Genomic DNA, 18,106 nt, shown 5'->3' with positions numbered 1-18,106 from the left:
TTCTTCTTAGCAATCTGTTTTTCTTGGATATCCGTTGAATCCATGCAAACTCACTGTGCAGAATTGGGCTGAACTATGTCAATACAAAGCTACGGAAAGAGAAAACACCAGTGAAAATGGCGAGCTCCTCTGGCTTCAGAGTTCTCTCTAGGAATCCAAGGAAAATGCCAAAAAGACCAGTTTCAAATTTGCATTTAAAGTTGAGACCACAACTGTGTGCTGCAGTTTGTAAGGGGGCCAACTCTCAAACCAATGTACCATATGAATCTTCCAATACAGAAACCTCTGTGCACAGGGAAGACAGGCTACCACCACTGGACAGAAGGAAAAAAGAAGTATCTATTGAACAGACAACAAACATGTCTGTACTGTATATCCTTAGACTTGTATCCAAGGTTTAAGACATGATAATACTACACTTTGCATCCAAGAGCTTGTATTACCAAGGTCTTGGTGCTGAGACGTCTCACGCAGCACTTAGAGGTGAAAGGTGACAGACAGAAGAGGCAGCATCAACAGGTTGGACTACCATATGTTCAGTCTTAAGATTGAACTCATTCATTTTGCATGTGGCCCAAAACAAAGCGCATTTTGCATTAATGCATTCTGTCAACGTTGAGATCCTGGCTGTTTTTGCTTTTTTCTCTGTGCAGTGAGCTGTCACATTTTCATTTCATGGGAGTATTAAGGAGGTTTCACCACGCAATAAAAGGTGATTTTGGCAGGATTTATTTCTCAAGCTGTACAAAGCCTGACTTGGATATGAATTTATTCTCAAGTTGTGCAAAACGTGTTCTTCATTTTATAGATACAAGTCTGAGTGGAACAGATGTAGTGCATAGTTAGGACCCGCTATATTGCAAGAGAGGGATACTCTATAAATAAAGTACCTATGGAGCAGGCACTGATTTGAGGCGGGTAAGTTAAGAATGCCATACCCTTCCATAAATAAATTGAGGAAAACACATAAATAAATTGAGGAAAATACCTTTTGTTCACTACCATATCACCCTTGTTACATTAGCAAAAAATATCATCTATAGTGTGGACTTTCTAGATAGGGATTAATTTCTAGGCACAACATTATACCTTTTGTCACAGGGAGTGTACCTTCTCGACAAAAAGGCACAATCTCATTGACAGCAGTTACGGTTATGCCATACTCCTTTTTTTCTGAGAGTAAAGGGACTCCCGTTCACAATGACGTGCCATACCAACAGTATCAACTCATGGAACAGCTGAACATGGAAGTGAACTTACAGGTCGCTGGCAGTGGAGGAGTTTCTGGAAGGAGCCTTAGGCGACAGGTCAAAGTCCGAGTCGGAGCGGTAGAGAAAGGACTCCCGCCGCTGGCTGTGGGGAAAGTTGGCCTGTATGACCAGACCAGAGCCAGGGCTGGCCTGCGGGTCCAGGGGGCTGCGCCCCACCGACAAGCCATTCTCCACATCAAAACTACAGAGAGAGAGAGGGAGGGAGGGAGGGAGAGAGAGAGAGAGAGAGAGAGAGAGAGAGAGAGAGAGAGAGAGAGAGAGAGAGAGAGAGAGAGAGAGAGAGAGAGAGAGAGAGAGAATTTATTAAGGTTAGATGACAGACAACAACTATGTTTTATGGGTTAGTTTAACACTAGGTTTGTCCTTTTATGCCACACAAGCATTATAACATTCACCACTCAGCTGCACTGACGGTACAGAGGAGGGCTATACACTTGCTGAGCTTGCCAGTAGAGTGAAATCACTGACCAGTGGAAAAGGCCTGAGAGAAGCCTTGTAGGAAGTTAACCAACCATCCATCCATCCATCCATCCATCCATCCATCCATCCATCCAGCCAGCCAGCCAGCCAGCTCGGAGCAGCCATTGTTAAATCATCATTCATCAATGTAGTAATAATTTTCCCATTAGAATATCAAATCTACAAATGACGCACCTGCCTTGACCACTCGGTAAATTGAGTGTATCTCTGGCAGTTGTCCACTCAAACATGCATGTGCCTGTTATCACATACTAGGCAACAATAAACATGTTGTTCTCTTCTGGGCCAATCAGTAACAAATATTTCACCTTGTGGTTTTCTATTGTTTGGAACAGGAAGGAGCTGCCACTCAGCGGTCTGTATCATTTGAAATGTACTTGACTAACTGGTTATTAAAAATTTACATTTTGACCTGTAATTGTAGTTTCCTATTGGGCCAATTAGTGTAATTTTGAAAATGCAGGAAAGCAGTAGTATCATTCCCCCAAGTTTCATCAAAATCCTATGAGTGTTGCATGAAGTGTGCAGTGTGTGACACAACGAATGAACAAACAAATTGATCCAGAGTCTGTAGATTTCATTGTGGGGGACAAAAATTCAAAAACTGTCTAACAGTCCACATATGTTATCCTTATAGCCAGTCCAATCAGTATTTGTGAAGTTGAGCAACTCTCTTGGAAAGCTAGAACCAAGACTTTAATCATCCTTTTGGAGTACAGACTGGGGCTACTCCATTGAAAATGACTGGGAGAATAGGAACTACATGCATACAATAATCCAAAATTAAAAATATCACAAGCATTCATCATTCATGTAACAGCTTTTCAGCAACGTTGTCAGTTTATCCATAAAACAGGAAGTAGTGTAATTTAGACGGAGGCACAGCCATTATAAATAGATAAAGACCACAATAAGAGCTAAAAATGACTCATTTAGGAGGGTGACAAAAAGGACACTCCAATGTGAAATATGTGGGAAAGCAGTTATCACACTAATATAACCCACAGAGTGAGCTAAAAATGAGCATTTAATTTAAGGAGGTGACAACAGGATTTGAATTTGGTCTGACAATGGGGGTCACCCTGAGAACGACAAGAGTGGATACAAACTGCGCTGACAGAAGTGTGAGAACCACAGAAACTGAATGGCTCCAGATTCTGTGGTGAGAGCTGGTTGCCTCTGAACGGCCTCCTTGCTGTAGCTGGGCTGGTGATTGGGATAACTCATCCACAAAGCCATTCACATCAAATGTATCATCCAATCAGATGAAATACAAAACATCCTCTAAAGATCTGAAGGACAACAGACACTCCCACAACACCGCTCAGCCACAATCACACCACTTCAGCCACTGTGTGTGTGTAGGTACTTGAGGGGAACTTGAACTGAACAGACACAGACTGACCTGACCAGCCTCTGTATTCGGAAAAAATAGGATTCAACACAATTTTACAACAATAATAACAGTCACGCTGATGATCCGCTGTATGGCCAGTCTCATGCAGGAGAGCGTGTGTGTATGTGTGTGTGCACATACAGAAGACTAAATGCCTGTGTGTGTGTGTGTGGAGAAGGACTGCTGGTATAAAATTAGCATCAGAGTATTGACGTGGGGTCATGTGAGTGTGAGTCTAAAAATAGCCCAACGTTCAGGTGAGTAGGAGTTCCTCCTGATCAAATATGATCCGACTACAGAGAAAAACACCAAATAAAGGCACGGAGAGGCCATTTTTCACAGTCTGGGCACGTTTCAGCCTTGATCCACATCTCTATTTTCCCACAGCCCCTCTGCTGACATGCGAACCCAGGGAGCCTCCGTCAGCCTGCAGCTCAGTTTGGCAACACGGCTCCTTTTCTAAACAGTCTGAGGAACTCCAGAGTAGAAATCCACGCTTTAGCAAAACAAGCATTAGCAAAACGTGGAGGATTTTGGACGGGCAAATACCAAGTCACGCACTCGATCTTTTCTCAAATAAATAGAGCAGGGGAAGCTGAAATACAAAAATACCCAAAGCCAGAAACCCAAGGCAAACAAAAACTGGAATTATGAATACGAGAGAGCTAGCCGGAGATGTCTGTTGATGATATGCGAAGGGAAGAATATAACACAGTACCAAAATATTATTAAAGTCACGAGTATGTCAGAAGTCCCAGGACAGACTGCTGTAGTAGCTAATAATAGATGTTACCCTGAGAGAGTAATACAAGATGAGGGAACAGATAATATTTAGAGCCGCAAAAGTAAAGTAAGTAAGGGATAATGCCCGACAAGGTGTCCATTATCAGGAATTAATGGACGGGGAGGCCAGAACCGTCCGCCGCACAGCCTCCGCGGAGTCCATTAATTCCTGATAATGGACACCTCGTCGGGCATTATCCCGCTTATACCATGGTCACTTGCCAAAGAAAAAAAAATTAAGACCATTAATTTATATTTTAATGCGTTTTGTAATCAAAATCTAAGGTTTTTCACAAGCCATAACTCAGTTTCCCTGGTAACACCTGAGGGTTTGACTAATACCTGGAACAATCATTACCATCCCATAAGGTTCTTATGCATTGGAAACGTTGTTCACTACTCCAGTAAATAGGACGAACCTTAGATACGACTTGGCAACGGGAGATATTTCTGGTCCGCTCAGCTCATAGAACCCTTTGGCTCAGCTATGAGCCAGAAAGCTAACGTTATGCTAGCAACATTCAAAGTCAATAATATTGCGTACGGTTGACAAACAGTAAATATAATTTGACAGTATGTTTAACAACAAGACTAGCTAGCTATCCAGCCATGTCATTGTCCCCAAATCAATATCAAGATTTTCACGAAGAAATGAACGGAGTAAACGGAGGCTTTGACTGCGTCCTTGTTGCTATGGTTACTCATTTTAGATACAGGCTGATGCTACGTAGCCAGCGCATTAATTTAGAACAGTGAACAGACAGTTTCACTGGAACTACTTAGTAGGTGTCCATTATCAGGAATTAATGGACACCCTGCAGCCAATCAGAATCAAGTATTCACCCAGACCATGGTATAACTGCAGTTAACTGGTGAGTGACTGAATAATTGCATCCCACATTTCCCCACTGTATGCATTGTGCAATAGTGTGAAGTCTATAAATTTACACAACCTATCATTTCATTGTATTATCTCTACAAAACAGAATACTATCATTTCACAATTCAATCAATATATCGATAAAAGTAAACCAACCGGCAATAGGCTCAATGCCCATAATATACCAAATGTGATCACACAGCAAAATACGGGCTGATTTACAATACTCTAATAGTAGGCATACATGCACCAACTGTAGCATGTAAACATCCCATTCATTCCATCTCCATCCCTTTCTCCAGTACACCCCCCCCCCCCCTCTCTCTCTGCTGTCTCTGCCTAGGATGCTGCATGAGGGAAAGACGTTGGTGTGTTACTGGCTATTACGTAACACCAGCTGAACAGAAGCCCCCGTTCCTCCATTCATGTGACAGATACAGACACACTGACTGCGCTATACATAGCCAAGGAGGGGAGCCAGCGAGAGGAGAGAAAGTAGTGGGAGAGGGGAAGAGAGAGAGACTGAAGTAAAATGGGGCAAAGAGAGAGAGAGAGACAGAGAGAGAGAGAGTGAATGAAACTTTAGGGAGACAGACGGTACAGATGGTTCGATGTGTTCAATGCAGAGAGGTTGTACGTTCGGTCCTTTTGCTCTTCACTGTACACTGTGTGACCAAAAATGTACAAATGTATACCTGTGTGTGTGTGTGTGTGTGTGTGTGTGTGTGTGTGTGTTTGTGTGTAATTATGCCAGAATGAGCTACACAGTAGTCCAACTTGCTACCATATGAACCCTATATTGGGTATAGAACTGAACGGTAAGCAGAGTGCATCGCCTGTCCCCAGTTACTGGATGTACACTTTCTAATTGTGCCTATGCTTGGGGCTCGACTCTCTCCGTCTCTTCATCTCCCCTCTTTTCTATCTCTCTATCCCTCTCTCTTTCTGTCCTCCCTAATGATGCTGCTCCCCTGGCTGTTCCTGCGTGCTCTGACCATAAACTCGTTTCTATTTTCGTTGCTGCGCCACGCTTCTGTCTCTATGCAGCTAAATTTAGCCTCCCCCATGCGTGGGGAATAGACCGAGAGAGGCGGCAATGCAGCTAAAAATAGGATTTCAGGTGGAGCGCAGTCCCCCCCCTCCCCTCTCTCTCTCTCCATCCCTGTCTCCCTCTGCATCACGCAGGAGCAGATTCTTCCCTCCATTCATGAATATTTATGGAGGGGTTTCTATTTGAAGCAGATGCCAAGCTAAAATTAGATCAAAATATCGCCCACGTCTTTCCCTCACTGCTACTTCACTTCCAGTTTTCTCCTCCCACTCTCTCTCTCTCTTTCTCTCTCTCTCAGCTGTTCTGAGTTCAAAGCAGGGGAGTGAACGTAGAGTTCTGACTTATTCATCACACTGGACTATTTACCTTTCACTTGAATACTACAGCATGCGCACGCACACATGCACACACACAAATAACCACACACAAATAATCACAATGATCTCCTTTTGATCCATGTATGAGTTGAGAATAAAAGCTTCAATGTATGTAATCACTGAAGATTATGTGATCAATCAATTCAAATAAATGTTTTAATGTGAATTAAATAATGGAACATTCTTTCTCAATTAGAACAGTTTATTTCTCTACTGACTGAATTCATAATCAATTGATCTCAATTATATAGTTTTCACACACACTGTAAATGGTGGCAATTGTATGTTTTTTTCTATTTTTCTAATCCAAGTAAGGTTTACTAAGGACACTTTTCAGCCACATCCTACTTCACACTAATCCTGCTCACACATTCACACCTGGGAGGTGCCTGCTACAACCACAGTCGTCTACTGTTGTCTGAACAGCTCCATTGTATGTGGGAATGAATAAGCATAGAGTCTACAAAACGTATACTGAATGTGTCAGCTGTGGCATGTTGTGTTTTCAAGAGGGTCAAAGGTCAGGGTTCAGGCTTATAGCGTGCAAGTTGCCGGAACAGGAAGCTCCCATAGAGCCACCATGGCTGTTTGGACGTCTGGACTCCATTGTCTTCCAGTCTTTCACATGCCAGCCAGTCGCACCCACCCACCCACCTTCCCTCCTTCCCTGCCACCCTCATTGCCTCCCTCCCTCCCTGCCAGTCTCAGCCACAAGTGACAAAAATAAAGAGAACAGAACTGAGCAATAATCCTGTTGAGTGGGCGGGTGTTGTTTGCCGATACACTAGATAAACTTGTTGGTGAGTGATGGCAAATGTATAGTAGGTGCTGTCTGGTGAACTGAAATTAATTCTTGTGACAGAGTCCCTCTACTGGGGCTTTGGTGAAATCGCAACAGGCAAACCTGTATACACCACTGTTGAAAATAGCAATATATATGAGTAAGATCAAATGTTATAAGATTCCCCTATGTGTGGAGAGAGTTATACGATAGACAAAAAGCAAGCTGAAACACATGCCACTCCTTTGGGATTGGATATGGTTACATAGATCCATCTCTAGCATGTGGCTGCTCACTTGTCTCACAAAACTACTTTGGGCCACAAATTCACACACTGGGCTACATTCAAATGCACACACACACACAGAAGTAGACACACGCACTCACACACACACACACACACCTGATTCCTTTCTCTAGCCTTAAAACCCAAACTATAGCCAACATTCCTGGGCATCAGAAAGCCTTTTAAGAAAAAAGAAAGAGAGAGGTGTGTTACGCCGTTTGTTATTTAAGCGGGGCTGGCTGGTAAGAAGTGTGATTGATGGTAACCTGTCAGTGGCCCTGATACTTGACACCCCGCCTGCGTCACCGCCTGTCACGGCAACGTCAATCCCATCTGGGGAGCATTATAATACAGGAGCTCTACAGGGCACAGACAGGGAGGGGGGGGGGGGGGGGGGGGGAGAGAGAGAGAGAGAGAGAGAGAGAGAGAGAGAGAGAGAGAGAGAGAGAGAGACAGAGAGAGGAGAGATAGGCCTGTAAACCAGGGCAAGCTGTCATCTGAACCTTCATTCATCATTCCCAGGCCTTTGCTGTGAGACAGCCAGAGGTAGAATTAGTGACGTAGAATTAGTTACAGCAGAGCAGACTGGCAGGACCGGCTCAGCCATTTATTCAACAGACATTTAAAGGAAGAGAGAAAAGAGGTATTACATGTGCTGCAGATAGAATCTCATTTAGCGATTGAGAGTATTAGATTTCTTTAGATAATTTGAAATACTTTTTTATTTATTCATTATTCTATTACAATGAAAAAGTAAGTTGGGGTCAGTGGTTGGTAGTGAGAAGCAAATGGAAAACTGCAAAATAAAGGCAACAAAAGTGTAAATATCAAAGTATTTATGTTGTGGTTTAATTGAACATTCCAATCTAAGCTGCATGAGGGAATACATTGTTCACAACACCACTGCATCTGCACATGACACATTCAAGATGTCCTGGTGCTATAAGAAGGATTTCATGTTATTTGCAGTCTCGCCTAAAGAGACCGCAAAGTTCACAACAGTAGCCGAGAGTCCACACCCTGAAGCTCAACACAGAGAGGGAAGTCGGCCAGGGATGCAGAAAATCAGTTACGTGGTAAATCTGGCCAAGTTATAAGGCAGCTTTTAAAACTACTATTGGAAAAGATTGTGAATACAAAATAGAAGGCAAACAACTTTTTGATGAATGTCAGTGTTTTACACAACAGTGAGAACAGATTGCTGTGTGATAAAGCCTCTCTGGTTGCTGCGGCCCCTCACAGGGAGGGAGAACCACCCTGTCTGTTTGTCTTGCCCTTCCTCTCCTTTCCTGTGACATCAAGTTATTTGAGGGTGGAGGTGGTGTGTTTATGTGTGCGCACAGATGCATGTGCTTGTATTCATATATGAAACTACAGAATAGCCTTATCCCCAGTCTATACCTACTACCTCCTAGAGAGCTGTAATCCCTCACTGAGTCTTGGCTGAATCTTCTATCCAAAACAGCTGCAACACTGACAACTGAGGAACTTTATGTCTCTACTAGGCTAGTTACGTCTTTCTTCTCTGATTACTACCATTCTATCAAGTTGCTACTAATATATTGAGCATTGTATGAAGAAGGATTGGAAATGATCATGGCTTTAGACCAACTCTTGCATGGCTGCATGAACAGCAGTCAGTAGGGAAACATTAGATTCAGCTGCGGTCTGTTCCCTTGTCTCTGTTACCACCTAATCCCTATTGTTAATAAACATCAAGCAAAAGTCTGCACACTGTGCTCTGCACATACATACTCCAAAACATGTTTAACAAAGAAATAGAGAATTTAAGGATAGATAATTTAGCTGCAGTGATTTCAGAACAGCAATACAAAAATTAATGTTTGAAATTTAACCTTGTAGTCACTGTATCATTTTCACACCCAACATAACAGAATGCAGAGCCAATCCAACAACATGTCAAAGTTCAAAATATTGCCATACATTATAACTACAGTATATAACTGTATGTCCATTGTTCATAATCAGGCAGTGGAAAATGGTATTTAAAAGAATGTGAGCCGGTGTAGTGTTAGCTGACACAAGAGAAAGGCAGGAACACAGCATCACTTCACTGACCTTTTTATAATCAAGTGAGTACTGACCAGCATTATGGGGCAACATATAATAGGGCAACTTTGTGCTGTATAGGCCCAGTGATGTGGAAACTACTGCAGTGTGTGTTCTTTTGATTGTGGATTTGTAAACGGGAAGTGTTTGCCATAGGAAAAGGTAAAGTTATGATTTCCTTGATGAATTATAGTTGGTTGTTTAACAATAAATAATTTTTAAGAATTTATTTTTGGAATATAACTTGGCAGGAAATAAGATAAAAGTTGTTATCATTATAAAAAAAGTGAAAACAAATGGCTTGATTCCAAAGGCAACAAAGGTTATGTTTGTTATATCAGGTTATATTTGTTTTTCATAGGGACAAATGGGTGCGCACACATGCTCGCACGCACGCACACACCACACACACACACACACACACACACACACACACACACACACACACACACACACACACACACACACACACACACTGTAGTACTCTACTCAAGTGTTAAGTATACAGTCCACAGTGATGAATAGGCCAGAACAGTATGTTTGCTCTCTCTTGCTATGAACTCAGAATAGCCAAGAGCGAGAAAGACAGACAGACAGAAAAAGAGAGAAAAGAGAAAACTAGTGTCTGTGTGTTTGTGTGCGTGTGTGTGCTATGATCATTATACACGCACGGCATTCTCAGAGTGTCTCAGTGTTCCCTCTCTGATTGCCGTAATCACCGTCTCGGAGCACAAGCCTCTTCCTCAGATCTTTCCTTTGGAAAACAAGACCAACGCCGGCGTGATGCCTGCGGTGAGGACATGCAGCACACACTGTCCTCTGCTGAGCTTTACAGTGAGGAGCAGCTGCTTAGGACAGCCCCCCTCCCTCCATTATTGATTGATTTGGGCAGCAGGGTGGTGTCATGATTAGGGAGACTGTCCCTCAACCCAAGCTCAAGCCCCCATGACAGCAAAGCATCCACCCTGCTGAAGTGTCCTTGAGCAAGAGACTGAATCCCTACCAGCCGCAGACCCTGACCTCTGAACCCCATGTTTAGCATGCTTAATGTATTGGGAATCGAAAATTGAATCAATCTGAAATAAGAAACTTCAGAAATGCTCTGCACCAACAAATCAGCAATTTAATTGCTTTTAGTTGCATGTTCCTTTATCAACTGTAGCATTTTAGTGCAGCCAGTTTGTTACAAACTATATTGTTGCACTTAATGCTTATAGTGTCTGTTCTGTGGATGGATTCAATTGATTCAGAAATCTGAAATGAAATCTGGATAACTAAGGCTCCACTGTAACCTCATTCCTTAGGTTCAACTACTGCTTTGTGTCTTCTCCAAGACTGAGCTGTTGAATTAGCCTGACTGGTGGCAAGACTGCGACACAAACTGTATGAATAATGTGCGGACAGTTGGCTAAGGACATCCTACATACTGTACATGCTGTGCTCTTTACACTGTAGACCATTATGTAAGCTGGGGAAGTGCACAGAAGGGTAGCAATGACCAAAAACAGGGTCTGACTACATAAATGTGTCACTGAAAGCATAAATAAAACTGAAATTTGTATGTAAGCACAATACTGCTGAAGGCGTGCAGTCGCTCCACGTACAACTAGTGTATTGTGTAAAGGAAAAAACCTTAGGAGTGCTGGTAGCGGCTCTTTTAATAAGCCTGAGCTCTTCTACCTACAAACAGTGCAAATGGGGCGCATCCCTCTTTCCATGGTGGAGGTGTGTGGGTGTGTGTGTGTGTGTGTGTGTGTGGACGCACACATACATGTACATTCACACCCACGTATACACACAGACACACCAAGGACTGTAGTTTCTGTTATCCTCCAGGATCATATAGCAGCACAAAGAAAACAGTGAAGTGAGAGAAGAGCAGGAGGGAACGAAATATGACTGGTGTTTCTGGAGGTGAGAAGAGAAGAGAGACGTGAAGAGAGGAAGGGAGGAGAGGAGGAGGAAAGGGTTGAGAAAAGTTCAGAACATGGGAAGGTGAAATTTCTGCAATACAATCAGCATACGGGAATAATGGTATGGGTTCCTGAGGTGAGATGAGGCCAGAGGGAGGAGAAACGCTTCTCTGACACTGTGTGGGAGTAGGAACTACAGACAACCAAAAAAACCCTTTGTTTTATGACTAATGCAGATGAAGTTTGACACACATCAAGGTTACTATGACTTTGATTTAGTATTGACCAACCAAACCATTGATTCAAGTTTTACCTGATTCTGTGCGCAGGCTAAATGCGAAAAAAAAGTTTAAAAGCGGTACAAATGCATGCAAAGTCAATGGAAGGAGGCGAACGGACAGAAATGGACACCTCATCCCTCTAGGCGGTGCAAATTGAGACAAAGAGGCGTTCACTTGAGTTAAACTGTTTTAACTTGAACAAGAAATTCACTTGACACAGTAAAGAGGAAGCTAATCACATTTAGAGCTGCAACGATTAATCGATTAGTTGTCAACTATTAAATTAATCACCAACTATTTTGATAATCGATTAATCGGTTTGAGTAATTAATTTAAGTAAAATAAGTCAAAATTCTCTGATTCCAGCTTCTTAAATGTGAATATTTTCTGGTTTCTTTACACCTCTGTGACAGTAAACTGAATATCTTTGGGTTGTGGACAAAACATGACATTTGAGGACGTCATCTTGGGCTTTGGGAAACACTGATCGACATTTTTCACCATTTTCTGACATTATATAGACCAAACAACTAATCGATTAATCGAGAAAATAATCGACAGATTAATCTACAATGAAAATAATCGTTAGTTGCAGCCCTAATCACATTCACGCAATCCAGGCAACTGTATGTTTCTTTCCAAAACAGAGCTCATTGTGTGTTTTTTCCTGATTTGTATGCTACAGTACGTCAGAGACAAGTACAGAGACAGAAACAAAAAGGAGAAATTTTGTTAAGAAAGTTTTGCTACTTTTTGTACATTGGCTTGCTTTCTGTTGTGTCAAGTGGTGCCATCAAACACACTTGCATGGCGTCACAACACTCAAGCGAGTAAAGTGAACATACGCTCCAAGTCAAGCGCTCAAACTCCTGCGAGCAAAGCGAGGCGAAGTTTTGCCTCGCTTCCCGTTTGAATTTACACTCCCCTCAGGCCAAATACTCTTCTGGATATCACATGAAAAAAACCCCATTAACTATCCTTTCGACACAATGACTTAGCGTAACACACACACACACACACACGCACACACGTGCACACACACACAGACAGAAAAGGCACACAGAATCCCAAAATTTCTCTGTCATGCTGCAAAAAAAAAAATATTCACGTCTGGAAATCTCCTCACTGGCCAGTGAAGTTGCTGGGGTTTAGGAAAGCATCTACTCCATAAAACACTGCAGCCACTCAGTCATGACTTAACTCCGGGTGAGTGAATGTTACAAACGACCCAACAGAACACCACAGACGAGTGTGTGTGTGGGTGTGTGGGTGTGTGTGTTGTGATGTGAGCCCAAAACCACATTCCACATGAGTGTACCTGTGTGTGTCTGCACTGGCTTTTGCGTTTGTCCACATTTGCTTCTGTGTGTGTGTATGTGTGTGTGTGTGTGTGTGTGTGAGGCCTGCAACCCAACACCAGTGGGACCTCTTCCCTCTGTCTGTCAGGTAGATAGATGAAGGTGCATGATGCTCCCTGTGGGCCCGACCACCATTAGAAGCCACTCAAGTGCTGATTTAAGAAATGCTTTGGAAACGCTTTCAGACACATTTATTAGACAAGCTGCCTCCTGGCCGTGACGACACCTCCCTTTCACCAAGAGCAGTTTGAGTTATGCTCTGTGGCACGGGATGACTTAATCATTTCTGCAAATGAGGTGATTCATGTACTGAGACTGAGGGCTTGGACTCATTTATCGAGAGTACATTGACTTGGCAAATTTGGATAACTGACCTCTGGCACAAGCGGTGTGTATCTATTTCAACGATAACAGTTTATGTCTACAGACTTATCTCTGACAAGAAGAAACAGAAAACCTGCCGGACAGGTTTTGGCGTCTTAAATATCTGAGCGTGGCCAACGTTCACACTTGCAGATTTTGATAAATCAAGCACATGAAGATCTCTCTTTTTTTTCCAGGTTGAAGCGAACGGAGGAGGGTGTTGGGTTTCTAAGAAATGCAATTCTAAAGCTCAACCTCAATTACCTCACTCACATCCAATCTGCCAAAAATGTCGTCTCTCTAAGACGCTTAATTCATATTAAATTACTCTGTGCATAAATCACACTCCCTCACTCCCAAACACTGAGCCACCCCACAAAGCTCAGACTTGTATGTGCTGTCAATGGCTCATTTAGAAATAATCTTTAGGCTCTTTAGGATTTTTCCATTTCTTTCCTGGCTGACACAGCTTGCATAATGCTCCGTGTCATTGCCACTTCATTTTATTCTTGGCCCTCTGCAGACAGCGTTGAGGCAAATTAGATCAATAGTCTGTGGACAGACAGCAGGCTATAAATGGACTAGAGAGCAGAGCGGAGGAACGACCTGGCTAAAACTAATGTAGCTAATTAACCAGCATTTCATTTTCAATTTGACATGAGAAAATACAGTCTGCCTCTGTGATCCTTTCTTAAATGTATTACTGTACCTTAATCAAAGATTTAAAGATTAAAATGGGGAAAAAAGCAAAGTTTCACGTAGTTTAAATGAACACGGGATAAAACATCAAAACCAATAAACTCTGATTGTCCCAGGAAATTTAGCGGTAATCCCGTTATCTGTCCTCTTTTAGGAAAAACAGGTGTTACCTTTAAAGCCCCTGGTACAGTTGAAGGAAGAAGCCAACAACCGCCATCAACTAAATAAAATATCATCACTCGTCCAGAGAAAAGGAAAAAAAAAGATTGTGGTATTTATGGAGAGCAGATGTATCCAACACCTCAATTTGTATGGTACATGTTGTACTTGCTCATAACTCCCAGACATGTAAAAGCATGCATACCCTCACCGCAAATCCATGTGGGGAGAAAGGGGTTTTGTTATCTACTTCTTATGCAGTTTGCTGAGATATTCTGGCTTTAAATCAGGCATGGAGGGTTTGGTGACTGATGTCAAAAGCTGGTAATTTGTACCTTTCCTCCCCCTATAGGTTCATCTCATCCCCTAATAAGCTTCTCTCATGTCTGTGTGAGGATGTACCCATGCAGAGGATACTGTATATACAGTATATACACACACACACACACACATCTGAGCCCCTACATCGGCTCTCCGGATGTCACTTTATTAACCAGCTCCAGCTCCACTTTATGTGTGCAGGTAGAGAGAGAGAGAGAGAGACACACAGAGAGATGTGAAAATGAAAGGGTGAGGAAGGAAGGAAAGAAGAGTGAGAGAGTGAGAGAGCGAGGGGGAAAAAATCCGGGGAGAGATACTCAAGAAAAAGGGAGGACGCATTTCAGTAGCCTTAAGTTATTTCCCACAGGCCCGACTCTGCACGGCCGAGAGGGATTAGATTGTCTGAACATGATATAACACCCTCCGATATAATCACACCGTCTATCATTTGCTGTTTTCTAATGATTTAATAAACATCTAAACACAACATTTACTTAAGGAGTGTCTGCCTGTTGAATACGGGATATTAATAGATTCCCAAAACGGAGGCGGACACGGCTGTTAATCTCTCGCGTCTCTGTTCCCCCTGCACTCCGCTCCTCTCGGCTCCCCTCTTTTCCTCCAGAGAATAAAATGGTGGTGGAGTCTGTGGCTCTAGCGGCTGGTCGGATCTTCCATCACCGTCGCTGGTGCACCCTGGGTAAGATCAATACCTTGACCCAAATAAAGCTACTGCCTCCCTGCCTCCCTATTGCTGTTAACCAGCCTCATCAACAAGACCACTGCTCTTTAAACTGGGATAAAGCTTTCCTGAACTGGGGCTGGTGTGTTTTTGGGCTGTTCTTTAGACTGTCCTATGCAGTTTATGGCCAAGTTGTGAAGGTAAAAAAAGATTTTAGCAGTACAAAGAGTATACAAAGGCATAAAACACTGTAATCACGGGTGGAAGTATCCTGAGCAGCGGTGCGACAGCTCTAGTTGTCTGATATGTCCACACTTTCTGCATTATCCACCAAATTCTGGCTAGAGAGGAGCATGTTTTTTTTTGGCTAAATTTCCATTCGAAAACCAACACAGTCCATACAGAAGAACATAAGTTGATTAGCATTTCTTGGAATGCCAAAAAAAAAAAAATCCTTGAGAAGAACTGAAAGGACAATGATATGCCTGTCCCTCTAAACTCCCCCTTACTCACAAATGTTTTGCATTATATCTGCTAAACAGGGATCCTGCCTGAGAAAGAGGACAGAAGACCATAATGTAAACAGGACTTTATCTCAGAGAGTCCTCCCTCATAACCTCCCCACTGGCACTGAGGATTATGTGTGAAGCTACCAAACCTACTGTGGACTTTTTCCTGTGAGAATATTTGTGTGAGGAACCGTACAGACGCCACAGTAAAGCTATGTGCTGCACAGATATGTGTGCATGAGAGAGACAGTGGATTATGGAATGAACAAACATGATTTGCATAGTATCTGTGTGTGTGATCTATGTGTTTGTGCGTGTGTGTACTGTATACTTTATGAGCCTGAGCGTGCGTGAACCTGGTTCTGCCAATGTTCTGCAGTGATAAGATCCGAAGCTGCTGTTTACAGAAGTGACAGACTGGCAGGCGATCACAATTACAGCCAAATTAAATAAATCCATTAATTACACTCGCCATGCAAAATAGGGCTGAACGATTTTGAAAAAATATCTAATTGCGATTATTTTGACTGATATTGCAATTGCGATATGATTTGCAATATTAGAGGGAATGATACATTTTATATCATTATTCTCATTTTCATTGAAAAATGTATTAAAATGATTACGGTGTGATTTTTGCGGGGATCTGCACCAAACAAAGGCGTTTTCTTAAGTCTGTAGAATATGATGTGTAGGCCAGGACATCTCTGCAGCACCACAATATTTAATTACCTCTGCCAAGGAGGTTATGTTTTCGGTGCCGTTTGTCTGTTAGCAGGATTATGGAAAAACTACTGGCCCAATTTTCACGAAACTTCGTGGAAGGGTGTAGCATGGGCCAAGGAAGAACCATTAAATTTTGGAGCGGATCCGGATCCGACTCACGAACAAGCAATAATAGCACGAACCTTGGCGGAGGTCTGTGCTCTCCGAGTGCCCTTATAGTTTAAAATGGTATTTTGACACACATTTCACCTTTAACAAATATTGCGCCTCCTGCGATTTGAAAATTGCAGTAGGCCATATTGCAATTTCGATAAAATTTCGATGAATTGTTCAGCCCTAATGCAAAATCGACGTCTCTCCAAATTTAATGTAATGGACAAACATTATCCACCGCATAAAGAAAACGTCTCATGAATTCCCAATGGGTCCACCATTGAAATTTAGTTCTCAAAAATACATAGGTATCAAATGGAAAACCAACCTTTTCCTCCCTCTGTTCTGAATTTTATGAATAATACAAGTTATCTGCTGACCTTTCTTGTGCTGAAAATGGTTTGCAGGCCAAAACGTTGACTGAAGATACAATCCACTGCACTTCCACCTCTCAGACACTTTTTAATACAGTACAGCTCCAATGCACATACAGCCTCATCACATCACTGTCAAGTCCTGGCTGCTCTACAGAGGACTAGCACATAACACAGTACGACAATTAATTTGTCTTTAGCCAGTGTGGTGCTTTGGCATCAATATTCATTTACAAAATATTTTGAATTTCAGTATTAATTTCAAGTTATTAGACTACTGTTTTTTCCCCAGATGCAGTATTAAATTTTAATTATCCAAAAGGTATTACTTTCACACATTTTCACACATGTTGCCTCATGTTTCTTGCTGCAAAAGGACTTCAAAATGAATAGATCTTTTGTGTCTTTTGTATTGTCAAAAATAACAAAAATAAGCCGTCACTGGAACAATGCCTAATCTAACAAAAGAGGAGACATGACGGAAAAAGATTTTGAGATATGTAAATGTGAACCAAAACACAACTGATAAGGGCAAAAGAATGTTTTTGTAAATAATGTAGTTGATATAGGACGGCTGAAAATACCCCACTGATAACACATATCACTGTCATCTGTAGTCAGATAAAACAGAGAAGAGATTATTTTCTCAGAAATACTTAAATCACATATAGTCCATACAGTATATGGGAGCATCTCCACTTTGTTGTCATTAATACTGACACAAGAGATTGACATTGACAAGTTACCTGTATTGACTGTGCTATAATCTAGATACTTTAAATCAAAGCTACTAAAAACTAAGAATTTTGGAAACTGTATATGGACTAATCTCAGCAACATCATTACTGTTTACCCACAGAACCTTAACTTCATATCACAATGCACTAAATTTGATCTGTACAGCTCATGCTGGTATGTATGTGAGAGAGAGAGATGAAAAGAGACAGTGAGAGGGAGCGAAAGAAAGCGAGATAGACTGTGAGTGAAAGCAAACGAGATTGCTCTTAATTACCGCCTGCGTCTCTGTATGATGTCAATGGGCCTGTTGACAGCGCACGGCGATCCCCATATGTTCCCGCTGCGCACGGTGATGCTCCGCTCCACGGAGTAATAGAACCCGCAGTTCGTCGGTACGCTCATCTTTCTTCTAGCTTCCTCTCTCTTCTCTGCTCGTCCTCCTCCTCGTCTCCTCT

At 42.3% G+C, this 18,106-nt stretch overlaps 1 protein-coding gene across 1 annotated transcript in view; it reads right to left on the bottom strand.

The window, feature by feature from the left end:
• Positions 1–1,260: 1,260 nt before the first annotated feature.
• Positions 1,261–18,106, bottom strand: part of LOC139642518 (3',5'-cyclic-AMP phosphodiesterase 4D-like) — a gene marked incomplete at its 3' end in the record, with an annotated part of 47,006 nt that continues 30,160 nt past the window's right edge. Inside the window, exon 2 of the mRNA XM_071517381.1 lies at positions 1,261–1,452. Coding sequence (XP_071373482.1) covers positions 1,261–1,452 — 192 coding nt within the window. The remainder of the gene's footprint in view (positions 1,453–18,106) is intronic.

The sequence above is a fragment of the Centroberyx affinis genome, unplaced genomic scaffold, assembly GCF_046629955.1.
Source record: "Centroberyx affinis isolate AG114_WGS23_722 - 3 ecotype Tasmania unplaced genomic scaffold, CSIRO-AGI_Caff_v1 ptg000489l_1, whole genome shotgun sequence".
Taxonomy (NCBI): Eukaryota; Metazoa; Chordata; class Actinopteri; order Beryciformes; family Berycidae; genus Centroberyx; species Centroberyx affinis.
Note: the sequence above shows the minus strand (reverse complement) of the source record. Positions and strands in the feature narration are given on the sequence as shown.